This window comes from Apiospora marii (genome assembly GCF_038362585.1).
Source record: "Apiospora marii strain CBS 49790 chromosome Unknown utg000003l_segment0_segment0, whole genome shotgun sequence".
Classification (NCBI taxonomy): Eukaryota; Fungi; Ascomycota; class Sordariomycetes; order Amphisphaeriales; family Apiosporaceae; genus Apiospora; species Apiospora marii.
Genome location: NW_027117374.1, coordinates 639251 through 667152, shown reverse-complemented (window position 1 = coordinate 667152; position 27902 = coordinate 639251). Strand labels below are relative to the sequence as shown.

The 27902-nt window shown below is 53.9% G+C and overlaps 9 protein-coding genes across 9 annotated transcripts; 5 read left to right on the top strand and 4 right to left on the bottom strand.

The window, feature by feature from the left end:
- Positions 1-1239: 1239 nt before the first annotated feature.
- On the top strand, positions 1240-4832 carry PG985_003671 (uncharacterized protein; the record flags this gene model as incomplete). The annotated part of the gene is made up of 6 exons (XM_066823440.1): positions 1240-1819; positions 2264-2346; positions 2567-3283; positions 3366-3485; positions 3547-3630; positions 3699-4832. 6 exons carry the CDS (start codon positions 1240-1242, stop codon positions 4830-4832), a joined length of 2718 nt encoding a protein of 905 aa, XP_066686600.1.
- Positions 4833-8412: 3580 nt separating this feature from the next.
- On the top strand, positions 8413-8844 carry PG985_003670 (uncharacterized protein; the record flags this gene model as incomplete). Its single annotated transcript, XM_066823439.1, has 1 exon — positions 8413-8844. One exon carries the CDS (start codon positions 8413-8415, stop codon positions 8842-8844), a length of 432 nt encoding a protein of 143 aa, XP_066686599.1.
- A 214-nt stretch (positions 8845-9058) lies between these two features.
- PG985_003669 (uncharacterized protein) lies at positions 9059-10373 on the bottom strand (the record flags this gene model as incomplete). Its single annotated transcript, XM_066823438.1, has 2 exons — positions 9059-9424; positions 9573-10373. The coding sequence occupies 2 exons, from the start codon at positions 10371-10373 to the stop codon at positions 9059-9061; spliced, it is 1167 nt and encodes a 388-aa protein (XP_066686598.1).
- A 640-nt stretch (positions 10374-11013) lies between these two features.
- On the top strand, positions 11014-12126 carry PG985_003668 (uncharacterized protein; the record flags this gene model as incomplete). Its single annotated transcript, XM_066823437.1, has 1 exon — positions 11014-12126. The coding sequence occupies one exon, from the start codon at positions 11014-11016 to the stop codon at positions 12124-12126; it is 1113 nt and encodes a 370-aa protein (XP_066686597.1).
- A 129-nt stretch (positions 12127-12255) lies between these two features.
- PG985_003667 (uncharacterized protein) lies at positions 12256-14268 on the bottom strand (the record flags this gene model as incomplete). Its single annotated transcript, XM_066823436.1, has 1 exon — positions 12256-14268. The coding sequence occupies one exon, from the start codon at positions 14266-14268 to the stop codon at positions 12256-12258; it is 2013 nt and encodes a 670-aa protein (XP_066686596.1).
- Positions 14269-14679: 411 nt separating this feature from the next.
- Positions 14680-15228, bottom strand: PG985_003666 (UDP-glucoronosyl and UDP-glucosyl transferase; the record flags this gene model as incomplete). The annotated part of the gene is made up of 2 exons (XM_066823435.1): positions 14680-15170; positions 15216-15228. 2 exons carry the CDS (start codon positions 15226-15228, stop codon positions 14680-14682), a joined length of 504 nt encoding a protein of 167 aa, XP_066686595.1.
- A 2351-nt stretch (positions 15229-17579) lies between these two features.
- Positions 17580-19775, top strand: PG985_003665 (uncharacterized protein; the record flags this gene model as incomplete). Its single annotated transcript, XM_066823434.1, has 4 exons — positions 17580-17699; positions 17945-18088; positions 18144-18571; positions 18953-19775. The coding sequence occupies 4 exons, from the start codon at positions 17580-17582 to the stop codon at positions 19773-19775; spliced, it is 1515 nt and encodes a 504-aa protein (XP_066686594.1).
- A 1343-nt stretch (positions 19776-21118) lies between these two features.
- PG985_003664 (cytochrome b5-like heme/steroid binding domain-containing protein) lies at positions 21119-25786 on the top strand (the record flags this gene model as incomplete). Its single annotated transcript, XM_066823433.1, has 10 exons — positions 21119-21207; positions 21258-21854; positions 21918-22272; positions 22565-22627; positions 22692-24087; positions 24213-24497; positions 24600-24857; positions 24932-25144; positions 25258-25530; positions 25617-25786. The coding sequence occupies 10 exons, from the start codon at positions 21119-21121 to the stop codon at positions 25784-25786; spliced, it is 3699 nt and encodes a 1232-aa protein (XP_066686593.1).
- Positions 25787-26071: 285 nt separating this feature from the next.
- Positions 26072-27202, bottom strand: PG985_003663 (uncharacterized protein; the record flags this gene model as incomplete). The annotated part of the gene is made up of 2 exons (XM_066823432.1): positions 26072-26525; positions 26697-27202. The coding sequence occupies 2 exons, from the start codon at positions 27200-27202 to the stop codon at positions 26072-26074; spliced, it is 960 nt and encodes a 319-aa protein (XP_066686592.1).
- Between the last annotated feature and the right edge of the window lie 700 nt (positions 27203-27902).

The window sequence follows — 27902 nt, the reverse complement described above, 5'->3', positions numbered from 1 at the left end:
TTGAGTATCCAAAGTTACCGTGAAACTCGGACCCGGATCTAGATCACCTGTACGAGCAGTATCGGCATCGATTGGAGATCTTCAAGAGGCGGCGCAGTTGGTAAAGTAGGTGGTCAACACCATCGCCCTCGAACGAAATTATCGTCATCCGCCTATCTGCCCCACGCAAACACCATCCGTTCACCCGCCATTGACCTAGCTCTAACTGATTGTGCAGCTCAGTTCCCGTAGCATCGTGGCTAGGTACCTAAGGTAAGCATCTCCGGGCCCTGAAACGCAATCGATCCCCCCGATACCACCGCCTATTGTCGTCAGGCAAGCCCCGGCCCCACAAGCACCACCGACCAGCCCGGCCATTATTTATTTCCCCACAACCTTTCCCTTCCCGTAAACCACTCTCACGAAACATCACAACCTCTACCTTCCGCGGAGATCGTTTCTGCCAAGTCACTCCGGGCCATAGAGCACAACCTTCCTCCCATCACCCATTATCGACGTACAAGCTTCGTCCTGTAAGCAGCGCCGACAAGCCCGGTGGTTTTTTCTTTTCTGACAACTTCTCCCGTCCCCAGAATCCCCTTCGACCAGGTAAGCTCTGTGCCCTAGATCAGATCCTACCTTCCAGCACACGGGCGAGCTCCGGCCCCACAAGCACCGCCGATTGTCCCGGCCATTATTTACCCGGCCACAACCCGCTTCCTTGCCCGGAAATCACTTCCACAAGCACCTCAACCTCTTGCTTCCCCGGGAACTGCTTTTGCCTAGCACCTTTCCATCCACAACCATCTCTCTCATCTTTGCGCGCAACATCATTCGTGATATCGCAAGCATTGAATCGAGAACCACACCCTTCCATTCGAAACCAGTCGCCCCCTTTCGTCTCTTCGCAGTCATCCGTTTGCGTTTTCTTTTTTTGCATTCACTTGCGATACTCCCATTGGGTTTTCATCAATTGAATACTAACTCAACATCGACAGAGACGGCCCGGCCCGTCGACATCCCATCTCTGCGGCCCGCGGTTCCCGGTTCCCGTACCACGTAAGTATCAGCAACCTTCATCCGGATTTTCCCTTACTTCAATTTCCCTTGCGCGCGCTGTTGCGACCAACCTTGCGCAAGTCCCTTCATCGAACAACTTGTCCGATGGAGGACTTGCGCGGCTTGTGTCGCGTTGCCATCCTACACCTATTATTTATTACCTTATTACAAGCACCATGCCTCCACCACACGGCTGTCACGATGACCTACCTACTCCTCCTGTCCCTTACGACAGGGACCCCCCTTCTCTTTTTCGCAACCCCCTTCTCGTCGGCGATGTCTACCTTGCTGTCGCGCCGAGTCAGGGGTGTCGGTCCCTTTCCTTCTATCGCGACTCGCTTTATTGTCGGCGATCTACACAAGGACTTTACTGTCGCCGAATCATGGGGGTCGGCCCCTTTGTCGTCGGCGTTGGCAGACAAGGACCTCACTGTCGCCGATACAAGTAAGGCTCGCCGTCTACCCGCCACCAACTCGCCGCCCACCCGCCGCCAACTCGCCGTCTACTCGCCGTCTACTCGCCGTCTACTCGCTGTCTACTCGCCGTCTACTCGCCGAGGATATCCGGCGGCGAGTTCCGTCTTTCTTATGCATCTTTTACGCCTTTTTATGCCTTTTTTCCGACCTTTCTACGCCTTTCTCGCGCTTTTCTCGTGTAAACGACCAAAGAAGGGAGGACTTCCCGTCGGCGAGTTGAGCATATCCGGCGACGAGGACATCCGGCGCCGAGGATATCTTTCGGCGGGTTCTCTCGTTCTTACGACTTTCTCGCGCACTTTTAGTGTGAACGACAAAAGAGCCCGTCGGCGGGCTGAGGCCACGCCGAGGGCTTCCTGTCGGCGGACCCCGTCTTTCTTACGTCTTCCTGTATGAACGTTAAGCGAACACGTCGGCGTGCTGAGGCCTCGCCGAGGATACACTGAGGCTACGCCGAAAGCTACGCCGACAGCTACGCCGACAGCCACGCCAAGGGCTTCCTGTTGATTCGCCGAATACATCCTTTGTTTTGGCGATAAAAGAGTCACTCATTCTACACTCCCCCTTCTATGAAACAACCCCCTTTTCCATCATATCACTTGACCTGAAATTATCATTTTCACACTCCCTGCGACTATGGCAGACTTGTGGCACCGGGTACTCGTTATTCGGCGCAACATGCCCGTGCTGCCAGTTAAGTCGTTGTCGTTGCCAGAACTCATATGCTAACATGTTATGTTCATTATAGTGCTCGAGTTGTCCCTACTTCCTGTCCCTGCTTTGCCCTGCGCTGGGACAGACCGTACCATCTGTTTTAGCAACTCGATAAAGGTACGTACTTCCACTTCGCCGATTGAATACTACATCCAATCGTCAAATTGAACACTACATTCCGTCGCCGAATTGAATGCAGTATCCAATCGCCAAATTGAATGCAGCATCAAATCACCGAAATAAATACAGCATCCAATCGCCGAATAAATACAGGCACCTATCTAACCGACCTATGCACACTCTAGATAATTGCTCGTCGATTGGTTGATTTGCCCAGATCACCAACAACCGACCGACTACTTGCTTCGCTTTGCTCGTCGGTCGCCGAATTGGCAGTATGGATCGCAACGACGAGTATCAGGGGCAGTCCTCTGCCAGCGCCGAACATTTTGACGAGGGACTCGGCGACGGTTGGATCGAGAACTACGTGAACTTGTTGCATAGTCAAGATCCCCTTGGTATCGCCGACCAGTATCGCGACGACCAAAATCTCGCCGACGAGGAAATCGTCGACCAGCATCGCGACGACCAGCATATCGCCGATCAGCATATCGTCGATGAGAATCACGCCGACCAGATGCCAGCCGACCAGTACTTCGCCGACCAGAACCTCGCCGACCAGGTCAATAACCAGAACAATGTTCTACCTGGACAGTGGCAACCCCCTTTGACAACTGAGGTTATCAATTCACGCCGAGATGCTGTGAACCAGCATTTCGTCCCCATATTCCACAACCCTCAACAAGCCGTAGAGTCGTACGACAACTGGCTCCAATCACGGAACCAAGACATCGCGCCAGGATCCAACGACCAAAGGCTCAACATGCTGGGTCCCGACACCCAAGATCTGGTCCGTCGACTCTACGAGGCGTTCCGAAATGTGGAGGGTGCGTACGAGGGGCGCGACGCGCAGGGCCAGTTCTCTAAAGCCGTGTCAAAGGCTGTCTTGGATACACCCAACCTCGATGTCGAGATTCTCCTCTCGGTCTTGCTTGTAAGTGTCCCCATTACCCCGCAATCCAGTCTCCAATCAAAGCGGTGTGGCTACAGATGCTAACAAAGTCTTCCCTTTACAGAAAAAGATCGAGTCCTCTCAGGAGGGGAAGAACGAATTTCCCCCTACCTACGGCGACAAGCCGTACCAGGCGTACGACTCGTTCACTCAGAGGTTCGAGGCTGTCGAGGAGGTTCTCAAGGTACGTTTCACCTTTCACCGTGAGAGGCGTCTTTGTCGAAGTGTTCACTAACATAGTAAAGAGTTCTAAGCTGGTTTGCAAGAACATCATCACAAACCAGGATTGGCTGTTCCGCCTGGCTTGGAACCCTGATGCCGAGTTAAAGGTAAGTAATAAACTCCCTGTCCATATTTCTATAGCACGCTCACGACTGACGTTTGCTGTGATGTACAGCGCAAGAACCAGAACCTCGTGGGGAACCACCGCCGAGACCAACAAAACAAGGTCGGAGCCCAGATAATGAAGGACGGGATCGTCGAGGTTGCCGACGACGGCAAAGTCTTCTTAGACCACAACGGCCAAAAAAAGGAGCTCAATTTAGAGGCCAACAGAAAGTCGTCGGCCCCTTTACAAGACTTCATGGACCAGCGAGTCCCGACGCGTGGAGGCCAGACCGCCACGGCCGCTGCCCAGAAGTCCTTGGGTTTGAGTCGCAAGCGGACGCAGACCCAGCAAAAGAACCCTTCGGCCAAGCGAACGCGCACCTCGAACACGCCCAGTCAAGCTGGAAGCCCGGCCCCTGCGACCCCGGCTGCGCAGGCTGCAGCTCTAGCGAGTCCTGCAATGCAATATCCTGACATCGACCAACAGCTCCTAGCTGCGCCTGAGGTTCAAGCTGCCGCGGTTTCAGCTCCTGATGCTCAGTTCCCGGTGGCTCCAGCCGCTGCAGCGTCCCCAGGTCCTCAACCTCGTCAGCGACGACGAAGGCCCTTGGCGCGTCGTCCCCGTATGGAGCACGTTGATGAGGCTCAAGACGACATGGCGGGCCTCTTTAATCCAGGGGAAATTGAGGAAGCCCCTCAGAACCTACAGCCGCAGGGCTATTATCCGCAGGACTATTATCCGCAGGTTGCACCGAACCAGCAGCCCTTCGCCCAGCGTTATGGAAACAACACGTATCCCGTCGACCTCGACAACCATGATCCTAGGTTCGATTTCGATCCCGAGGACATTCCCCAGGCCATGCACAGCATGTATGCTGCCCCTTCCCCTCGTCGCTACGCTCCAAGGGCCAATTACCCAGCACCGGCTCAGTTTGGCCACAATCCCAATGATATTGCGTGGCACCTCGACCACCTTGATGATTGGGAGTCGGTCCCGAACAATGCAAACACTCACTGGCAGAACTCCCTGCGTTCGCAAGCTAACGTCCCTTTTCCGAGCAATGGCGGTGGCCACGTCGCAGATCCAGGCAGTAGTGCTGCCCAGACTCCCCCTGAAGACAATGCCTCCCAGTCTCAAGGTAATGCCAATGGCAACCAGGCTGCCCAGCAACTTGCTTTTGAAATGCGAGGTCCCCTTTATTAATGCATTCCCAAGCGTGAAGCAAGGATATCGCAATTGGTTTGTTCTCTTACGCGCACCCTCTCTGGTTTAAATCTCCCGGTCGACTCTTTCTCTCCCTGATTCCAGGGACCGCGCGACAGATGCAGCACATGCATCAATAACGCGCTTGCACAACAACTACTTCTTTCTCTTCTTCGCGGCAGGAGCTACCTACTTGCGCCTTGCTTCTATTTTATTGCCTCTTTTACGGACTGCTTACGCCTCTCTGACAACTGCGATTGATTTCTTTTCCCTTTTCCTTTCTTTTACGACGGCAATGACTAACGACGACACGAAAAACGGGCGAGAAAACGACACATATATATAAACGCACATATGTACACTACATACATACATTGAGGCTTTTCCCCCCTTGGTTCACAGGTCGCTTGCCGCGCCTTACACACGACCACACGGGACAGAAGCTGGGCGCAAATCGACACACACCTTGCTTCTTCGCGAGCACACTGAGGTTACGGACGAATGGCGCCACGAGCAATGATCATGAACGACAATGACGACACCGAGACGAGACGGATATGCTTCGCGGCACCAGCGGGGGAACAAACACAGGAATGGCTCGGATATGGATGGATGATCGGTGGAATGATGAGACGGAATGGCTAAGCATACGATGAGTCTTCTCGCACATACCCCTTCTTCGCACTTCCCTTTGCCCCCTTCTTTCCCCCTCACGTTAGCTTGTGAGAGAGTTAGTCTCATGAATTTCCTTTCCTTTCTGTATTTTGCGCGCGTTTTGTTTTTGATTTCTGGGGGTTGTATTGTGTGCGGCACCAGCGATTCTGTTTTGTTGTTTTGATTTGTTTTGATTTACGGTGAGTATCTAATGTCTAATGGGGGGAGAGGTATGTATTCGAATCTGTGGCTGGTAATGTCTATTAACCTGAGAAGCATGAGCTAATTATGAGCCAAACTCGGCATGTATATATATATTCCATATATAAAAGACGCTGGGGGTGGCACTGGATGCAATTGTATATATGCCTCGGCGCAAATAGACAATTCGGGACATTACTGGTTTGAAAGAGCTGGTGATTGATTACTTTGGATCTAAAATACTGACAAAAATTAGGCGGCTTACTATTCCAAGCAGCCAAAGGACTACACAGCATCTAGGCATGCCAGAAGATTGGAGAGATAAAGATAAGTGCTATTACATTTCCCGTTTTGATCCTTGATTCCTTGATTAACCACTGGATACAGACAGACCCTCCTTCGTACCCATGTTGGTCTAGCAGAGTATCGAGACGGACCAATAATAATTACCGGAAGATAGCCGAGAAGGGATTGCCAAGCAGATCCTTTGACCGAGAGCAGCGACCTGCTTGCACGAGCGCATCCGATAGGCCTCGGAAAGGCGAACCGAACGGGTGTGAGCGCGCCACCTTATCCTAGAAACGGACCACGACTGACGGCCACAACGGAAACGGGTGGCAGAAACACCATACAGAAACCACCTCGTGGCTCCCCAAATGCCCGGAGTGGAATGACTGGCTCTCATTCTGCAACAGCCAGGAGCGCTTGCTATGGTGTTTCGGCATACCGGGCTGTGAAAAGACGGTTATGGCGTCCTTCGCCATTGAGCAGATAAAGCAGCACTGCACCGACCGACCGAAGAGACAAGCAAGTCAAGAAATATGCCAATATGTATGATTCTGGGTATCTCGCGATAATGAGCTAATGAGAAGAAAGATCACAGTACCGATCCAGCCCTTTGTTAATCATTGGTGCCAGATTGCCTGCTGGTTATGCCTGTTTGGCTTCGCGGAGGCGAAGTTGATTAGCTATTGCTACCGGAAGATGGCCGAGAGGATATCACCAAGCAGAGCCGATCGCTTGGCCGAAAGCGCTGCTCACGTCGGGTCTGACAGGCCACGAAGGGCTAACCGATGTGATTCAATGACCGAAGCATGCATCATCAACAGCAAGGGATCAGCAAGACTTCTGGGGTTGGAGAGGCACAAGTTGTGACTCCAATCAAGGAAGCCGCAATACCTGACTCGAGCTGTCTATTGCCTTGCCTCCTCTGTTCAGTTGTATCCTCCTGCTCTCGTCGCGAGGCCGCGAGGAGAAAGAAGAAGAAAAGCCGACGTTGATGCCGCAATAGGCAATCGCAACCCAATCAAGGAACCCGAGCGATGGCAGCACACACACCGGCCGAGACGCGGAGTAACGGGCGGCGACTCCAAAGCCAGCCAACCAATCAGGCGTGCGTCGGGGGCACGTTCCTGAGACCTTTGACGACAAGACATATGACGGCAGGCTTGCTTGCCACATGCGCGACCGGCAGGAAAAACGCTCCTGGCCAATGCCTGATACATTCCCCAGCACAAGCTCTGCAGAGTCGGTCCGCGGTTGGATTCCTGCTCTTTATCTAGGTTTGTTTTAGAAGCGTTGAGGCGATTTGAACATGAGGGGTAGGTATGTATGTATGCACATCTTTAGGCGGCTGACTGTCAGAAAGCCATGGGTAATCGGGGCACGACATGGGATTCTCTCCACAAGCGCATGGGCCAGGCCAATTGGTATGGGCTTCCCTGGATTTGATGAAGGTGCCCGGAAGTGATCAAACAGATCGGAAAGAGATTGCGAGATCATGATAACACATAGCAGCGAAATGACAGCGCCCGGTTTGATTCCAGTTGCTTACCCACCTTCACTTCGGGAAGATTCTCGAGGTGCTTCACGGAAGGGGCCAGGATCTTATCTTGTGGGCCGCCAGGTGCTGCAGCAAAATGGGCCCCTGCCTGCTTGCCTCTGCCTGTCTAGAACGAGAAATCAGCCGCCGGCCAACCAAGAACTAGAGTAAGTAAGTGGTGCATGCGAAGATCTTCTAACAATAGGTAACGAGACGGGCAAAGCAAGTCGGCCCACGTGCGACCGTTGAAAGCCATTATTCAATCACTATGCCGCACATATACATGCTTGCACAGAGCCTAGAGCGCATTGGAGCATCACGCCTACGTTTGGCGTGATGTGCTTCATATATCCAAGTGGATTGGGCGAACCATGCAACAACGCCAAGGATCAAATATATTGAGGCTCGAATCAGATACAGGATACTACCTATCTATCTATCTACGAGTAGCTAGTCGCAACACGCGGGGCTTTTTTTTCTCTCTGTCTTTGTCTTCGGAATGTTCGCGGGGATTCCCAGCGACCCATAGCTGCCCGTCGCTGCGAGGCGCATGGGGATCCGTGCAAGACAATTGGCCGGTCGGGGAGATATTTCCCAATAAACCCATTCCAGACCACGACGTCCCATGGATACCGCCCCCCCCCCCATGACTGCCGAACCCGCGGAACCCACATGCGAACCCCCTAGCAGGCACCTCACGTATATATTTAATCTTGCCTCCTTTTGGTTTCCCCATTACCGTGTCTCAGTGTCTCGGAGATGGGCAGGGCGCTCCTTTTTGGTCATTGTGGATATCCCAAATCTATCGTGGGTTTTGTTTATTGCTCGTCGTTCTTGAAGCGATAACTCTTTTTCACTCCTACACACACACACACCTTTGTCTGAACAATGGAGTTCTCCAAGATGGGCATCATTGCGGCCCCGACCAAGGAGCCCAATGTCTCTGTGCGCGGCCAAAGATCCGAGGTCATTACACATCTCGGATCGGCCGTGCAAGTGGCCCTGCACTTCCAGCGAATTTTGAGTGTTGTGTCGCTTTCCGTGCTTGTCCGCACCTATTTCCTTGCGTCTCATCTCCTTTTCATCAGCAAATTTGTCGGCTGGCAGGCGCTCGTCGTGTCCCGGTTCGTGCTATTTCAGACCGCCATTACCTCCTGTCTCGCCGGCCGTGCGGCCTACAACTGCAAGTCCGTGCGGCGGCTTCGGAAAAAACTCGAATACGAGTTCTTCACCTTCGTTCTCGGCTGCGGCAACATGTTGTTCTGCATGATGTTCTGGCCCGGGTGGTGGTTGATGTTTTTCGTCACCCTGGCTATCTGGTCATGCGTCGGCTGAAAAGTAGCCAGCCAAGTGCACAACGGTTAGTGGCTCCCAGTTAACGCAATCTCTTTTCTATCCAGTCGCGAAAGTTGTACTGATACTTAGCCAACCTACAGTACAAGAAGAAACCAAGTGTATTGCTGCTATTCGATATCATCAATCATCGGCCCAAAGACCTGCCACACCGGAATGAGGCAAGACATATCGATCCTCGCTAAGAAGGAAGGTCTCAATAGAAGAACGTGTTGCCACTGCGGGGGTCTTTGCGGATCTGGCTCTGGTAGTCATGCTCCGGGTCGAAGTCTTGCCAAGTGCTGGCGGGATAGATATGCTTATTCCTCTCATACCACCGTCGATCGACGACCTTGGTAAAGGTCGGGTCGTCCGAAGCGCCCTCGAGGGTATCTATATCAGGCTGGATGATCTTGGCGGCCGCGGCACGCCTATCTGCTGCCGACATGGGTTCTGCGGGAGTATCTTCGGTGGGGGCGGGAGCGCTACTAAGCACCGCCGGGGGTTCGGCGCTATAGTCGAACAGGATCTGGTTGTTGGGTCCTAGAGTCTTATTCATTATGAAGTAAAGAAACTCATAATGCTATATAAGCAGGTCAGCATATACACATTACGAAACTCAACATCACCCTGGAGCACAAGCTCAACCGGGGTTGGTGAGATAATTAATAGAATTTCCTAAGATAATTCCATAGAAGAAAGAAATAATAATAACTTTGCTTTGTACTCACATGTGGTATTATGAGGCCTCCCCGGACCAGCATCAAGTCGTCCACGCCGATGCGCGCCCACTCGCGGCGGGCATTGGTCTTCTCCCCGACGCCCAGTTCCGCACCGACCTTCCTGCTCTTGTCCAGAAAGATCCAGGTAAAGTCGCCTTTCTTGACCCGCGCAACGCCGCCAGGGAGGTTCGTGCCGTCGTAGAAGACAAAGGGAATCGCAATCTCGGTCGCCTTGACGGCTTCTTGTTTCAGGAGGAACTCGCGGCGCAGGGCGTCTCGCTCGGCGGCCTCGCGCTGTAGTGCTGATTTCGTCACGGCTCGGGGTACAATCGACACGTTCGCGTTGGCCTTGAACTTGGACTTCTTGGGGGCGGCAGCCGTCGCTGCTTTGTCGTCCTTGCCGCCGGCGACGCTTTCGCTGGCGCCCCCTTCCCCTGCTGCTTCTTCGTCGTCGTCATCCCCAAAGCTGAGCTTAGACTTGGCGGCGATCTTCCGCTTCTTGTTGCCGAGCAATTTCTTTTGTCGCTGCTGCTCCTTCCCTCCCTTTTCGGTGCCGTCGGCATTGGAGGCGTCGCTGTTCGTCGCGTTAGGGTCGGGCGTGCCCGTTTGCGACCGGTCGGTGCCGCCGTTGTTGCTGTTGTTGCTGCTGGCCGCGACGGCGGCCTCGCGCACCTCGCGCTCCTGCTGCTCGAGGACCTCGGCGCGCCGCTTGCGGAAGTCGGAGAGCTTGACGAGGCCGACGGTCTGGTCCGAGACGCGCTGCTGGGTCGTCTTGTTCTGCGCTTGGAAGCGCGAGTCGGGGGCCGACATGGTGCGGAGGGATTCTTCTTCTGGTGCGACCTCGGTGGCGGTGCTGTTATCGAGGTGTTGTTAGGTGCAAAGTTGTGGACAGAGTGCTGCTTGTTGCTGGTACTTTGTCGCAAAAGTAAGTCAATGGGCCGCCCCCAAAAGTTTAGGCGGTGACGTTATGTTTTTCAGGGACCCTGGCTCAAGCGCGGCTTGCCACGCCAGGGGTCCCGATCAACAAGACCTGAACCAATCAACCACGCTTGCAAATAAAAAGCAGACAGACACCTTGAGAATATGGAGTTGGCATATTATTTGGTTGTTTGTAACTTGTAGGCTAGATATATCTCTATTGGAAATCCCTTTAATATGGCAATGCATACAAGAAGTTAATAGAATATGGAAAATGTAATTCAGATTTAGCGCCCAGTGTTGGCTTCTAGACAGCACTTGCCAATTGGTACGCTGCAAGCCTCAGTGAAGCGATGACTCCCAATTTTCACTTGTGCACCCGCCATTCTTTTCTGGGCTCCAAACAGCCCTTTTGCGCTTTATCGGAGACTGCTGCGTCTGAACCACGAGGAAACACAGAATTAGTCATTGCACACCACAAGACTATGATACGAAAAGGTCACATCGAATCTGGTGAAAAAGCGCTGGTACAATGACCAACCCACTCGAGACTGCTCCATCCTCTGGGGCCTTATCGCAGCCTGTATCAGATCTGCTTACAGTCATTCTCACTACATCCGTCACGCCTTCTGCGCCCTCTTGCGAGCTAATCGAGGCCATATTGCAATCTTTCCACCGTCACTGTCCTTGCTTGATCTCCTGTCGAGTGATAGTCGTCTTTGACAGCTACGACCAGATTGCCCCGCAAGCTCGTCTCAAAAGGGGCCAAGTGACTGCAGAGCAAGCCAGTAACTTTGACCTGTACAAGGTGAATGTCAAGAAGCTGGTTCTGGAGCAGTACTTCCCGGGCCTAAAAGGAACGCCCTTTTTAACGCTCTTTTCAATGATGAAGGGCGAGGCTGAGTACGGCTCCCCTAAGATCGTCAACAACAGCGTGCCCTTTGAAGCCTGGCAGACTACCGGCAAGCGGGTCACCTTCATAGAGCCGTCCCGGCGACTTGGATTTGGCTTAGCTGTGCGCGAAGCTTTGCGTCTGACTGAAACACCCTATGTGTTTGTGGCTCAGCATGACTGGTCCATCGTTGCTGACATACCCATCGAGAACCTGCTGCATGTCATGCAAGCGTCCGAAAGCGATCCGGCAGTCCCGATCAAGTACGTGTGCTTGCCTGCCGTCCGCATGCTTTCGTATGCAGTTCACGCCGACGTTATCCGGCATCGTGCTCTAAGAGACTTGACCTCAACACTGAAGCGCGACTTCCCTGTCGTTACGCCGACCTCATCTGACTCGGAGTCTGAGCCGGTCGCGAGCGTGCCCCTAACACCCATGTTCTTCTGGCACGACAAGCCGCATATCTGCAGCACTGAGCACTACCTCGCCCGAGTCTTTCCGTCGCGCCTGGCTATGCTCCGGGGCGATTTCATCGAGGACAAGATCGGCCAGCGCGCACGAACGCAGATGAAGGAAGGGCTGTGGTCGAAATGGGCTACCTGGCTGTACTACCCCGACGATGGAAAGCAACTGTGCCTCCGGCATCTACATGGGCGAACCTGGAGAGGGACCGAGGGCGAGGAGCGGAAGCTTGCTCTCTACAAGGCTCAGAATGGCATGGCGGCTTCTTCGACTGAGGATGAATCGACATAACGGCATTGATACTGGCCCAAAGACCGACATCCTTCGATCAAGAGAGATAAATCACCAACAATAAGAAGACGTCTAGATCTCTATGGCTACTTCGAGCCTGACAATGCTTATATCCCGCATTCGTAAGGACTAGTCAATTTCTTTCCATGCATTTTCGAGTTGTTCAATGAGCAACTGCTCTTCTCTCCTTTTTGTGCCTTTCAATGTCTCCTGCACGAGCTTCTCTAACGTAGCACACTGTGGGCTTGCGACCAAACAGGAATTGGGTCTGCTTTTGCCCTTAAGTAGCCGATCTTCCCTAGAAGTTAACGTATTCCCCTTTTCTGCGGCGGCACGATATTCAAACAACAATTCTGCCAGTGCCTGGCCGAAACGACTTCCGCGAACCTGCTTGATGCGTTCGATCGTTGATGTTGCTTGCTTGTATATGTCTTGACGCACTTTTGCAAATGAGGGAAAGTCTTCAATGGCCCCGTTTCTACAAGCATCCGCCCATTTGAGTCGCATTCGAGAAGACGACAGGCTACGTACAACTGGCGGTGGTTCGATTAGGCGCTGCATCGTGAATCGATGTGCAAACACCGTGTTGGCTGCCACGGTCTCGAAGCAATCAAGGCAGACGGTGCATCCATCGATGCAACACCAAATGCCCTGGTTACTTTGGCTCCCCCTCAGACAAGGCTTCGCCCCAGCAACCCGGCGAACATATTTACTAAACACGCTGAAGTCTCCGACATCCACAACCTGCGCGAGCTTTTCGACATAGGACAAGAACCGTGGTGCTGCCGGGTTGAGATCACACAGTCTCACCATCGAATCCGAGTTCGCTTGGGAATTGGCAAGGTCGAAGAAGGGACCCATCTGGCAAGGCGCTATGATTCCGCAGTAGCAAGCCTGGCAGATCTGGAAGTTGTCGCAGCCGCCCTGGAGGGTATACCATGGCCCGCCCCGGATCCCTGACGGGCTGCAGAACTTGCTGCTCGTGATAGCCTTGATGGCGTTGCCGAACATGCCGTAGTCGTTCCTGGTGAGGGCGGCTTCTAATGCTACCATGACGGATCCCGCCGACAACGCGCATCTGAATTGGGCCCTTGCGGCGATAGGAAGAGTGTGGTCTTGGGCCTGGCTGAAATGGACTTGGAAGTCCGTCATGGCCACAAGATCCAGAAAGCAAGCCTCGCAGATCCACAGTTCTTCGTCCTGTCCGACTTGGGTGAAACGGTCAGTGGTGAATGTTGTCACCATCCTGCCTTTGCACTCCGAGGCTCGAAGTCGCTGCCTCACCGCAGCAACGAAGCCGGTCCAGTCGTCGCTTCTCGCGAAGGCGTCTAACGCACGTTGGATGTAGCGAATGCTTAAGACGCACTTCTTGTTCTCGTTGTCGTCGTCGGCCGGTTCGGGGGCTACCTCTTCGAATTTATCCGCAAAAGCCGTGCCTGCGACGCGATCCTCGTAGCAGGCCTCGCAGCACTCCACCTTTCCCGGTTCTTCCTCATCGTAAGTAGCCCATGGTCGATCTTCTCTGGTTTCTTCCAAGCCGCTAACTTCGGGACAGTCCGGTATCGCTTTTCGGCGATTCGCGAACTCGATCAGGTTATCAACGCTCTGGTCTCGGATTGCGCGCGGCCAGAGAGCTGATACGACTCGCGGAACCCAGAATCGGCAACGCGACGGGGCGCCGGCTGGAGGCGTGAATCTTTCGAATGCATGTGCAAGAGGAGACTTCTTGATGTGCGACACGTAGCACCGGGAGCAGGCGAGGAAGTCTTTCTGCGCTGAGAGTCGATACCAGACGGTGGGATAGTAGAGGGTCTTGTCTTCCGGGCACTGAAACAGAACATCGTTTGGTGGGCCATTCGCTCTTATTATCGGCATGCGACTTCCTGTTGAGCGGGTTTTGGGACCGGGAGTCTGGTTGAAAGGGGGCAACCAGCTGATTCTGACAGGTACTTCGTGAACTGTCCTCCTTTTGGTCTCGGGAGACTCGGTCCATGTTCGGGGCAATCCCGTTACAGTAGAACTTGACGACGCCTTCGTGGATTCCTTTGAAGTGGGTGGCGTATGGTACTCATCGGGAGAGTCTACGCTTGATGTTGGCAAGACGTCGTCTTCCTTTCTTTTATCGGGGTCAAACTGGGGCATGACTTTGCTCGTGCTGTGGTCAGTATGGGTCCGGTATGTGCTTGAAATCGAGGGATTCCAGAGGGGGCGACTTTGGTTATGGCTTGGATGGTTCACTAGGTATAGCCAGCTGTTGATGGTGGAAGTTCAGAAAGGTGTTTTAGTGCTTCCAGGTCCAAATAACTGTTTTATATCACATCTCGATTCTGTGAATTCAGTTGACCCTGGGGATCTTTTCGAGGCACTGCGTCAGAGGTAGGACGTAGAACATATGCTATGTGATACACACGAGGCTCGCGTAAGTAAACAGTGAAGTCATTCGATAGGTACAGTCAATCTCTCCAGGCGCTCATACTCATTGGTAGGTAGATATAGTCATGGATCTTCCCTCCCCTTCTTCTCAGCCGATCTCTACCGTGCGTTCCTATAGATCTAATGATCCTCATCTTCATCCAGAAACAGATCAAACCCCTGTTTCACAGAGATCCATGTTTGTACATGCTCAATGATCGTCCTGGCAGCCACGACCTGAACCCCGCCGCCGCGCCTACAGATCTCGGCGAGCTCCTCAGCCCGGATCGCGAAGTCGAGACAGTCGATCCAGACGGGGAGGACGATTTGGGGGACGCCGGCAGTACGGAAGCAAGTATTGTTAGCTTTGTTGTTTGAGTAGCCTATGAACAATTTGTGACGCGTAGGAGAGATAACTTGCCTAACAGCTTCCAAGAACGAGTTGGCACCACCGTGGTCCACCGAGCATATGATGCTAGGTTCTGTGAGGATTGCTGACGGCTCTGAGTGAAGCCAGGGGACGGTCCGGACTCGGTAGTTGTCAAGATCCTCCTCTAGCACGCTATGAATGCGGCTGTCCTTCTCGGCGGCGCCGTACTGGCCGCGCTTGGTCAGCTTCCAGGGATCCCAAACTGTGGTAAGGAGTTAAGGAGTGGTTAGTTGCTGAGTTTCTTTACATAAGAGTTTCATCTGAGTTACTTCCACTCACGCTGGGTATCTCCAAAACACCTAGCCCCACGAGTGGAACGGCATCGAAAATTCTTTGATGGTGTTGGGGGCCAGTATGCAAAACTTGATCTTGGTACGTATGCACGCTGCAACGGCGGGCGAGGGGGCCTATTTAGGCATTTCTGTCTTGCCTTGGAGGCAATGCTCATTTATTCCCCTTACCTCTTCTCACCCCCCTCCCCGAAGTATTTTACAGCAGCAAAATGACATGATCGGCTCGAAACTTTCGTTGCTGCAGGTTCCCGCTGACAGGGGAAGATCATTTGTGATTCTTTGTGACAATGTAACGACGAAACAGAAACGGTTGGCTGTCACGAGGCCTTGGCATTTATCCGGATGCGCGCCAACTGGCCCGCGGATGTCGCCATACGTCCCCTCCGTACCCGGTTAACTGGTAATGCCAAGACTGGAGCCCTGATATTTATTGCCTTGGTCCATGACTTGCCCCCATCCCCGCGAGATCCGAATGCCTAACCACGGTGGAAACAGGATTGATATGAGGTGCTGAGCTGATCACATGTAATATTTCCCCGTGACGCTACATGGCACGACAGTGACAAGGTCCGGCTCATGTTCTTCTGTAGGGATTTCCTTGTCTCTCAAGAGGACTGATCCCCCCTATCTGCGCTTCCGCGTGCGACTCAGTATGACAATCATTTATTTTCGCTCTTTCTAGCAGCATATGTGTGGTCCATCATGGCATGAATATTATAATCATCAAGCTATGCGTGTTGCCTTGCCAGTTTCAGTACATGCTTATGTGCATGCATGCATGATTTGATCCTTCAGTATGCGGTGGTATGTTCTGTATGTGCATATATAGGAACGGAGTACCGTCTTCTTCTCTCAATCGGAATAGGTCTGCGTCGATGCACGGTGAAAGGTATGGCAATAATCAGCTTGGGGGCTATATTCAGCCACACCTTACGTCGAGCATTCTACCTATTTCGCCTAATCCTTATTTTGATCATCATACACAAACAGCGAATAGTCGTGTATGCCTCTTGCGTCGTCCAAAGTCTCCCTTCATTGCGAATTTTGTTTTCTGCCGGGGGCATATTTCACACATCCTGCCCATGGGCTTTTCGTCGACCCGCGTAAAAGAAACAGAGCTAGATCAGGCCTCTGAATTATCAGGGCTTCTTTACTGGTATGTATGGAGTGAAATAAGAGCTCATGTTCACCTCTGCGAAGTCAAGCAACTGTACCCATTATCTATGGATGCGAATTTGATCTTTGACATGCCAAATCGTTTCACGTTAAATCACGTTAAACCCCCAAAGTCCCAGCATGGATCGGGCCAAATCAAAAGCAAAATCCTCCGACATACTTTACTCATACTACCGTAATAGAATAGCTGGGTCGCCTCTCGATTTGACTGTATATGAATCGATTGAATGTGAGGTTACGTAACCAAGTTGATCATGTCTGGGCTCTTGTCACTGTCAGCCGCAACATGCATGATTCAAGACTTGTATATCTGGCATAGAAGGTGGAATGAATTGGAAATATCATATTCAATTGGCGTACTTACGTCGTGTCTGTATTCATTGAAATTCGAGTCTTGCGGTTGAGATCGTACCAATCTTACAGGACGTACAGCATACGACCAAGTTGCGTTTCCACCTCCGCAAATACCTACTGCCCACCTCGACCAAGAATATCCGCACCAGTCGGGGAAAATAGCACTCTGCTAGGTGTGCCATATCCTTCACATCAACTTGTAGATTTGTCCGTTCCATCTATCGCTCTCCTCTTCTTTGATTGCAGAGAGAGGTAGTAGGTAAGTCGCAAGCTGCGTTGCCGTCGACGTTGGTGCTAGGGATATTTGGGTCACGTGGGCCTGGATTGGAACCGAATTCTGGCTTTCGGGGCTTCGTGTCTGCCTTGCGCTTGGCGCCGACGCTCGACCAACCAAAAATTCGGCAGCAGCGTCGAAGCCCATCCCCACTTCCGGGCCTTGTCACCCTCACTCAGCAAACAACTCTGTTCAATTTTTCCGTTTGCCTCTGGTCAACGGGAAAATCAAACCCTTCCGAGGTCAAAAGCTCCCAATTCCACTTAGTTTTCGAGTTTTTGACTCACTGTCGAGCGACGCTGTCTCGGCTACAGCAGTCTCCAGCGTTCGCAGGCCGCACTTGAGTCTTGGATGGTCGCGGGTTAGCTTGCCTGCTACCACGTACCCCAGTTCTTACCTCCCAATTCCATTTCTGCCCCGGACGTACCTACATAGTGGACCATCAGCTTCAACTGTCAGGCTCTCTTTCCGGACTCCCTAGTTCCCCGTCTGCCGTCACGACTCGCCCGCCACCATGGACATCCGCAATGAGGCCGAGATGGCCATTGGCGACACTCAAGCTGTCTTGCAAGACGCCACCGCCTGGATGGGCAACTTTATCGCCACCGACCAGCGCAAGGACAAGATTATCCAGGTAGGTCACCACAACACCACGCCTCACCTCTTGCCGGCCTCGACTACAATCTTTGATGTTGTATGCGTACATTGGTCTGTCGCTACTGCTCAATTTGGGGTCTGCATGGAGCGTACTTGCCCCGATGGTGCCGCCACCGTACTATCCACAAGTGGCGTTGTGGCTGTTTGTCGACCTACCATGCAGCCAAATCCTTCCCATTTCCCCGGTGCTTCACGACGATGTTGGCTAATTTGCAACGATAGGAACTCCTTCGGAGATTAGAGGATACTGAGGATACAATGAACCAGCTAAGGGGGGATCTTGCTGCTGAGCGCAAGTCCCGCCGCGATTATCAAATGGAGTCGGACAAGTCCGGCAATGATTTGAAACGGCTCGAGCAGAAGATTGTCCGTAATACCATATCTACTCCTCTTGAGGCCTTGAACCTAACCATCTTGACAGAAAGATGGCTCTTTTATCGCGATTCTTATAGATGGCGACGGAGCCAAGTTTGCCGACCAGTATCTTCGGAGCCCGTTAGAAGGCGGCCCTGTGGCTGCGCAGGCTATCAAACAGGCTGTCCGGGATTACTTACAGACGGATGACCATGATTTCAACTCCGAGGACATTCCCATCATTGTGCGTGCCTACGCCAACCTCAACGACCTGGCCAAGTCTCTACGCCTATCCAACGTCATCGACCGTGATGAAGACATGCGAACCTTTGCCGAACAATTCACCAACAGCAGAGCCGAGGTCGACTTTGTCAATGTTGGTCGCGGAAAGGAGAACGCAGATTCCAAACTACGCAAAATGCTCAACCATTATCTAAGAAATCTTCAGTGTAAGAAGATCTTTGTTGCATGCTGCCATGACAACGGCTATCTCCAGTACGTATCAGAGTATCCCTCACGTCCCAATACTTTGACAGTACCTGCAAAGCAGAACATTGCACACAATATTGCTGTCCGGAGAAGACGGTAGCTGACTTCTTCCACCACAGTGATCTCCGAGAATATAGTGACTATCCCGAACTCCGCAATAGGATTGTCTTAGTTGAGACCACCCCTGCCGAACAGGGTTTTAGTACGTATAAGCGTCTAGTCCTCCCGTTCTCTTCCAGCTTCGTACGGAAACTTGGCCTTTCTCCTTGCTGCAAGGAAAGCTGCCGGTTCCTCACATATTTGCCATCCCCTACATGTTTCTTGTGCACGGTTGCTGACCAACGATCTGACGATCTGTGTAGAGCAACTCCCATTTGATCTTACCAGCTTTAGCAAGGTCTTTCGATCGAATACTCTATTGAACGAAACCAAAAGGGCACCTGCTTCGTTCTCCACTAGCAATCTTCCCATCCACCCCTTTCCTCCTCCCGCGACCCAGCCAGACTATGGAAGCCAGCGAGGGCTGGCTGTCATGTCTCCCGACAAGCAAATGCCACCGCCGGTCCCTGCGGCCACCCCGCCCTTCACGGACTCAACTGTATCGACACCAGCCACCATGCACGCAGACACCGAACCGCAGCTTGCACAGCTTACGCGTACTGCCAGTGTCCTTAGCTCAGGAAATGGAGGAGTCTCTATCAGCTACGCTAAAGCCGGTGGCTCTGATAGTCTCCAAAATATCGATATTGCGGCGAAGCCGAAGAAGCTGACCAAGACGATTATTTTCAACGCCGATGGTCACCGAATAGATCCTCCCACAAAGCACCCAGCCAACACTCCGGCCCAGGTTACGTATCAGTCCAAGCTCGAGAAGGTTGTCCCTAACGCATTCTGCAACGATCACTACCTCGTTGGCAAGTGCAAACGCCTCAACTGCGAACGCATTCATAATGTGGAGTTGAGTCCTCAGGAGGTGGCTATACATCGTTACAAAGCGCGCACCAGTGTTTGTCCCCGCGGACCGATCGAGTGTTTCGACTACGATTGCTACTTGAGTCATCACTGTCTCAAAGATCCTCGATGCACGAGAGGCTCCAACTGCAAGTTTACCAATACCGAATGGGGCAACCTGCATCTCGACACCAACGAAAAGCTTACACCTAGCCTGCGCTGGACTGAAGGCGTTGACTTTCCCGACCGACTGGATTAAGCCTCGATATACTTTCTTGCGCCAATGCTTTGGCATGGTACTGGCTGATGGTTCGGCCGTGCACTGTCATGTTGAACCATCTGGGCCCTTATTTTTAAAATCTTTCTCTTGATGCGAGTCAAGGGGGTTTCTTTTCTTTCCATCGCCAATTTTCAGGTCCCTCAACACAGTATGCTACTTCTAAGGGGAAATGTTTACTAAATGCGTTTGGCTTGAGATTGACGACAAAGGTGGCTGGAACGAACCTCTGGTCGAGCAACCGTGGCACGTTAGACACCATAGCGGTGTTCCTGCGGCGTCGTGTGCCTCCAGAGGTCAGCTTATTTCTGCTATGTACTATGGAGGCTTCAAAATGCCGCTTTGGGTCACATTTCTACTACATAATGACCCTTTACTTTATAAGATGAATACAACTTGTTACTCATCTAAAATCTGACAACGCAACACTGGTTAAGACAGCTGGTATGGCTATTTCTCTCTATATTGTGCACAGCCACTCCTAGGGAAAGTATACATCGCTTATGGCTCACAGCAAGTGAGCTAAGCCACTTCAAGGATCAATGCAATGGACCTCCCAGGAGGCCGTATGGTGGAAGCAGGCAAACAGTGACGAGTGCTTCCCCACATGATCCCACCATGTCAGCAATGCTACTATGACCATTGACCAGCCACTGGGGATAAATCAACGTTGCATACAAGCAGGTTTCGTAAGCTTATGCATTAGTCATCTCGGCTACAAGCGAGGAACAGAGTATATCATTCGATGTGGCGGAGGAATAGGGAATCTATCTATATATGGGGCTCCGATAAGATAAACCGACGGCTTATCGACCAGGCCGACTCTCTCTTCTATGAATAAGTATGTTAAGGGGCAACTTGCGCCCACCAAACCAAGCAGCTCGGCCACGTTGTCATTGCCATCTTCACGTCCATCTAGCCACGTTGCCCATCTCCACTCTCGCCTGTCGCCCTCCGGAATATAAACCAACTCAAGTGCGTTTGGATTCATCAACAGCGGACATAGCTCAGTTGGGAGAGCGCCAGACTGAAGATTCAAAACTTCATCAGCCTATCTGGAGGTCGTGTGGTAAGCAAACCATTGTTTACACCTGAATATTACCCGAGTCGGTTAACTAACAAGACTCTGTAGTTCAATCCACACTGGCCGCAGTCATTGATTCTTTTTCTTTTTCTTTCCCTTTTTTCCCTTTTTGAATTGTTCAACAGCGGGTGTTTCCAGGAAAACATGACAATGTTTTGACAACTTCCTTTATTAGCCGCTTGCATGGCTACATACACAATGGAGGCTGCCATTTTTCTTTGTGATATGCATTCCACGAACCATGGGAGGTAATTGGATAGACCCCTTTGTCTTTAGCATGGGCGAGGAGCGAGACATCAAGTGCAACGAAGATACAGGGTTGACTATTGAGTATTACTTGATTTTATCTCTTGTTCAAGACGAACACGTCCTTGAGGCAGAATGGCGCATAATGAAATTTTGGAGGCACGCTACGACTATCCCTTATCACCATGGGCCCAGCGCTTCGGGCAGTCGATTAATTTTGTATGGAACGGAGTAAAGGGCCAGGATCACTCTGGCCTGGCGCCCGCGTACCCGGAGCTGGACGCCCGTTACTATGCCGACGTAGAGCCAGGCGGCAACAACCAAAAGCCGTATCCCAAACCGCCGCTCGAAGATCTCGATCTGATGTTTCTAAGCGACACGGAACAAAAGCTCCGCCTGGCGGGATTCAGGACGACGGACCTGGGGCCGCTACACGAGACCTTGTATGGAGATATCGCGGCCGGGCATCGGAGGCCGCGCGATGCGCAGGAGGAACAGGACAATATCGCCGCTTTCGACCGGGGCCGGCTCGTCATCGACGAGGATAAATGGATGCCGTGGCTGCGCAGGGATAATTGGTGGAACAATATCTGGGGCGAGGACAAGAAACGGACGGCGCCGGGACGTAAGAACTTCTCCGTGGACGACGAGGAGGTCTGGGAGGCGCTTCGCACCCCTCTCGAACTGGCCAACCGGATCATGAACCTCCTCATCGACACCCGCCACCCGTGGTAAGTCTGATACTCCCTCTCCCAGTGATCCGTATCTATGTATGTTTACTGGAGGAACTGCAGGATGGTGGCCCTAGCCATGGGCGACCTCGAGTCCGACCCCGACGACCCCAACGACCCTACCAAGAAGCGCATCCGCCTCAACCCCCAAGACAGCGAAAAGTGGACGGTGGAGGCGCTCCGGGCCAGGATCCGGCTGATGGGCGATAAGCACATCATCTCGTGCTTCCTCTCGGACCGATGGATAATCGAAAGCGGCAGACGGGTCAACGGCCTGTGGCACTACGTCAACCCTACCGACGACGAGCCCGAGAGCACCGGGCTGCTCAGCATCGCGATACCCCGTCTTCGCTGCCTGGTCGAGGGGGATATCACGGTGGCCGAGAAATGCATGGCTCAGGTTGCTTTGGCCAAAACGGTAAGCAAGCATTTGTAACTAATGGGAGGTAGAGGAGAGAACAGCAAGAAAAGCCCTGATACTGACAGCGCCGTGCCAGATTTGCCACGAATCCATGGTATGATATAGTACTTGTAGGAACGTTTCCCTTCCACGGATAAGCTTCTGACTTGGGGGGATTGTGGTTGTAGCATGCCTTGTACGGGTTTTATGCGAAAAAGGGCGTATTGGAACAAGAGCCGGTAAGTATTGCGGAACCTTTGTGTGTAGCCCTATGCCCTGGCATTCCAATCTGGCTGATACATACTCCCAGTTCATCAACGACGAGCTCTCTAGAGAGATTGGGCGCGCTTTCGAGGGTATCGTCTTTGGCGGTGTAAGTACTATCTCGGACTTGTCCCGCTTGCGGATAGAGTGCTGACTGCAAAACAAAAACGCAGCAAATTATCCCCCAACCGCCAGGCGTGGGCTACCGAACGGCCGAGTCTTGGACCAGCGGCAATGCCATGATCATGACGGCCGCCCCTTGGCCGGTCCGGCGCGACATGAAGAGGTACGGCGGCGTAGCGGCAGAGCTGTCGGACACGGAAGACACGGACGCGATCCCCCTGCTGTGGGTGTCGGCGCTGCTGACGGAGAAGTTCTGGGCGACCGAGGTGTCCAAGCACGGGTGCGAGGCGCTCAAGATGCCGCGGCTCGTGCGCGTCACGCGCACCTACGGGCCCAACGGCAAGGTTCTCGGGACCAGGGGCAACCCGCAGGCGCGCCTCGCGATCGAGACGCCGCTCGACTCGTTCCGCGACCGGCTGCGGACGACGGCGCTCGACTTCAACAACCGGAAGCTGCGGTGGATCGAGCGGCACCCCTGGTGGAGCGAGGAGGGCTTCAAGTGGAACCAGTCGCCGTGGAGGGCCGAGGCGTGGCGCTCGGCCGTCAAGACGTTCAAGCTGGCGCACTCGGTCCGCGACGAGTTCAAGGCCTGGCGCGAGGTCGAGACGGTCATGAAGCAGTACAGCAAGCGGTCGCGCCGCTCGTGGCTGTACTGGGCCCTGGCCTTGCTGATGCGGGCCGCCATGCCCCTTCGCGACGAGCCCGCCCGCCAGCCGCGCCCGAATGAGCAGTTCTTCGACATGTACGCCCGCAGCCAGGCGGCGTTAAGGAACCAGGACCGGCACCCGAACATCAAGGGCACCAAGCCACGGGCGATGCCGGCCCCCGAGTACGACTTGGTCACCGTGCCGGCGAGCGAGTACGAGGATCCCCTCGACCAAGGGCAAGACGCCGACGGAGGAGGTGGTGCCAGCAGTACCGCCGCTGCTGCCCCCGTCCCGGCCGCCATCCTGCCCAAAAGGCGCATCGTCCACCACACCGACTGGCTCGACTGCTTCCAGAGCTGGTGCGACGCCCACCAGCGCCTCGACCCCCTGCCGCGGGGCTGGCACGACGCCCTGTCCGAGGCGCACCAGGCGCTGCTCCAAGCCCGCCGCGACCCGGCCCACGCGCGCCGCGACGCCTGGGCGCCCACCTTCGACTTCACGGTGCCGCCCTACGACGACCGCTGGCAGGCCTGGGACCTGGCCCCCGTCGACGGCGAGATGCAGGTCGTCTTCCGCGACGCGCCCGCGCCCCGCAAGTTCCCGAAACCGAAAGTCGTCCCCGGCGCCCAGGTAAGGGCCGACATGGATAAGCAGGCCCGCGACTTTTTCGCCAGGAACCCGCAGGGGGAGATGCTGCCCTACTTGACTATCACTGAGGTCGGGGCGCATCGCGTGGCGGACGATGCTTGGATCGTGATTCCGCGGGCTAATGCTGCGCATGACGTTTACGAGGTGACTGGTACGCTGGGGCCCCCTTTTCTTTTCTTACCTCTCTCTTTTCCCACTACCTATTTCCTTCTCTTCTCCCTGCCACTCTTCGCTTCCTTATACTTCGATTTTCACGCGACATGAACAGAAAGAAAGCTGACCCAGAAACCACCCCTGAACCAGCGGCTCTGAAACGCATGAACTGGACCACGCAACAGTTCCGGGCCGTGACCATAATGACCGAGCACGGCCTGCAGATGCGAGGCCAGAAGGACGCAAACGATATCGCCTTGCTGACACAGTTTGTGCAGTCGTGGAATCTCTGGAAGATCGTCGGGAAGCTGGTGGTGCCCCGGTTCGAGGCGGCGGTGCGGGAGAACGACGGGACCGACGGGCTGCCTCTGTACAAGACGCACGGGAAGGATGTGTACGATTTGACTAGTGAGTCTTCTTCTATTCCGTTCATTCCCCACTGCAGTTTGAAATGAATGTATAAAGGTGGTGTGAGTGAAGGAGGCCTTTGCTTATGAGATCCAACAACAGATTTCGCATGCCCGCCGCACTGGAAGCCCGTCCTGCTGGACAACCCCGGCGGCCCCATCGACGAGACCCTACCGGACTTCTATCCCGCTATGGTGTCCGTCATCGCCAAGCACCGCTGCGGCCAGATCATGGACCCGCCCACCGCGCCGCGGCCCGAGGCGGACCTCGTGCCTTTCTCGTCGGGGACGCTGCGGTGGCATGATAACCCGAACCTGGGTGTCTATTTCGCCATTGATGGTTACGTATACAACATGACCGGTATGTACCTATCCATTCCGGGCTTGGCCAGGGAGGGTAGTGTCAACTAATACGGATTTCCTTCTTGTCATCAGGTTACCTCGACGTGCACCCCGGCGGCCTGGCTACGCTCCAAGAGTACGCAGGGCGCGATGCCTCCGCGGCATTCGCCGCCTCACATCCCGCGGATCTGCTGACGAGAAGCCCTTCCGACTCGCTGCGCATCGGCAGGATGGTGGACGAGATCCCGGTCGAGCAGCTCCAGGCGCACCACGTGGCTTTAGACAAATGGGTTTACGACATCACTGGTAATGTCCCCCCTTTTTAGTTTTTTTCCTTTGAACATGCATATAATATGCCTACCGTCATGACCGAGATAAAGAAAATGGACTAACAGCTAGACTACCTTGCAATAAAACAGTACCTGAAGACGACGCCACCGGTCTCTTCCAAGCCCTGCAGCAAATCGGCGGCCAGGATGCCACCGGGCTCCTGAACGACGAGGACAACGTGCCCGGTCCGGGCCGGGAAGCCCTGGCCACGCTCAAGGCGTACCACCAGAACCGCATCGTGTACCGGCTGCAGGAGGCCGGGCCGCTGCCCCAGATCACGCCCCAAGAGCTGGTGGCCCACTGCGATCCTTACGGTCCTGGCGCTTGGGTCTCGGTGGGGAAGAATGTTTATGACGTAACGTGTGAGTAAACCAAAGGACCCCCTCCTAGTTGTTAGACTGCGCCGATTGCAAACAAACGTGCTTACGAATATCTTTTTTGTTTTTAGCAATCATGCTGCATCCGGATTGGTATCCGCGCGCGATCGAGCCATTGCTTGCCGGCCAGCTGTTGGGCGGGGAGGCGGCGGATGACGAGACCTGGATCCAGGATAACTATCCTCATCTTCGCGTGGCGCGGATAGATTTGCCCCAGGAAATGGATATCGATGATGAATAGCGTCTGCGAGACGGTGTACAATAGGTTTGGGGGGATTCTTATGCGAGGGAGTTGGTATATTGCTGGTTTTAGATATCCTGATGAGATGTACGTATGTTACAAGACTAAATATAATATCACTTCCAAGTTACATGAGTCTCTTAAGGACATGTGCGGTACTATATCTAATATGCACAGATCTACGCCACCACGTATCTTTCCGCCCCTTTTACCCCCTATGTATAGCCCCTGAATTGATCTCCCCCCCTACGTATCCTCTCACTTACTCACCCGCCCGACTCTCAACTACTTACTCCAAGTCAAAACCCTCCACCGCCACCCCTGCTGCAACACCGCGAGATCCTTCTCGTCGATCTGCGCCTCAAAACTACCGCTGCCGCCCCGCTCCACCTTGGCCGAGAGCCGCTTCAGCCGCTTCGAGACCGTCTTGGCCACCCGCAGCGACACCTCGTTCTCGAACACGTACAGCACCGACAGCACGAAGAAGGACACGGCCGCGAACCCGCCCAAGAGCCAGCCGCTGCCCTGCACCGAGGCGCGGATCCGCTGGATCAGGGCCCGGGACTTGCCGAAGGCGTACTCGGTGGCGTTCATCAGGGCGTTGCTGTTGCCAGGGGATTGCTGTTCCGTTGCTAGTTTGATGTTGGTGTTGGGATTGTGGTCTTCTCCTTTTTTGTTGTTGCCGCTGTCCTTGTTGGGACGCCGGAAGATGCGGCGGACTAGGGGGATGATGGAGGCGCTTTGGTTTGGTAGTGTTAGTGAAGTAAACATGGCCGTATTCTCCTGAACTGAGCGTCCCATCCTCATGAAATCGCGTGGGATTCCTACCCTGCCAATACACCCAAACCGGCAGGTGTGTACTAGGCGCAGATACAATATAACCCTGGAAGAAGAGAGATAAACAACTTACAGCATCCCGCCCAACACCCACTTCCGCCACCGATGCCCCTCAGCCTCCTTAATCACGACCGCCAAGCCGCGCCGCAGCGCCTGCAGCTCGTCCAGGACCAACCCCTGCTGCGCCCGGGCCCGCGCCACCGCGTCCATGGCCATGGGGTCGTGGACGCTGTAGCTGCTACCGCCGCCGCCCGGCATCTTCCGCATCTGGGCCAGGTACTCGCGCGCCGCGAACTCGCACGTGGTCCGCGCCGACTTGAGGCTCCTGTCGCCGCCGCTGATGCGGGGAGGAAGCTGCTGCTGGATGTTGTCGGGGTAGGATGGCCGGCCGCCGGTAGGGGGGGCGACGGCGGCGGCGGAGTAGTAGCCATTGGCGGAGCCGCCGAGGGGGGCTGGGCCTTCGGGGGCTGTTGTGTAGAGGGAGGGGGCGGGGGCGGTGGTGTTGCTCAGGGGCAGGGGACCTGGTCGCGAGGGCTGGGGAGGAGGATAGGAGGGGGTGGATGTGGGTTGGTACTCCATTGTCTGTGGGCGATAAGACATATTATGGCGGATGGGTTGGGGCGATCGGGCCGGGCCGTTGTCTGAAGAGGGGATGGGGTAAGGGAAATGGGGAATATTGCTGCGCGGCTAAGAGATAAGGGTAAAGTGTATGTATTGTAGGCAACAGACTACTTGAGATGATGCAACATAAGCAGAAGAAAACGACGAAGGACGTTTGCTGTCTTTTTCGGCGTTAAAAGCTGGGAGAAAAAGCAAGTAAGATGAGACAAGCCAGCGAGGGGAGTTGAGACGGTCGTGGTAGTGCAGATTGACGGAAGTGAGGCGAGCGGGAAAGAAGCAAACAGCCGCGGGTCGCATGTTGTTCTGATTGCGCGACGCAAGGAAGGGCGGCAAAGTTGGAGGAATGCCTCATTGATTGGTCGGGATCACCTGTTACCTGCTGCTGGACGTGGGTGGCTGGCTGGCAGTACAAGGAGAGGAGGCGTGTCACACTGCTGATGCGGGGAAAGCTGGGCAAACCGCTTCGTTGGGATTCCATCATCATCATCATTGCACTTTGCCTCTTTCTCATTGATGCGGTTAGTTATCCAATCGTCACGATGAAGATATCGAGGAAACAAGGTACATTGTACTGTCAAAATAGCATGCTGATGTGTCAATGTCTCAATGATGGCCAATACAGGAGACATTAACCCTGCCCACCAAGTGTGAGCGTCGA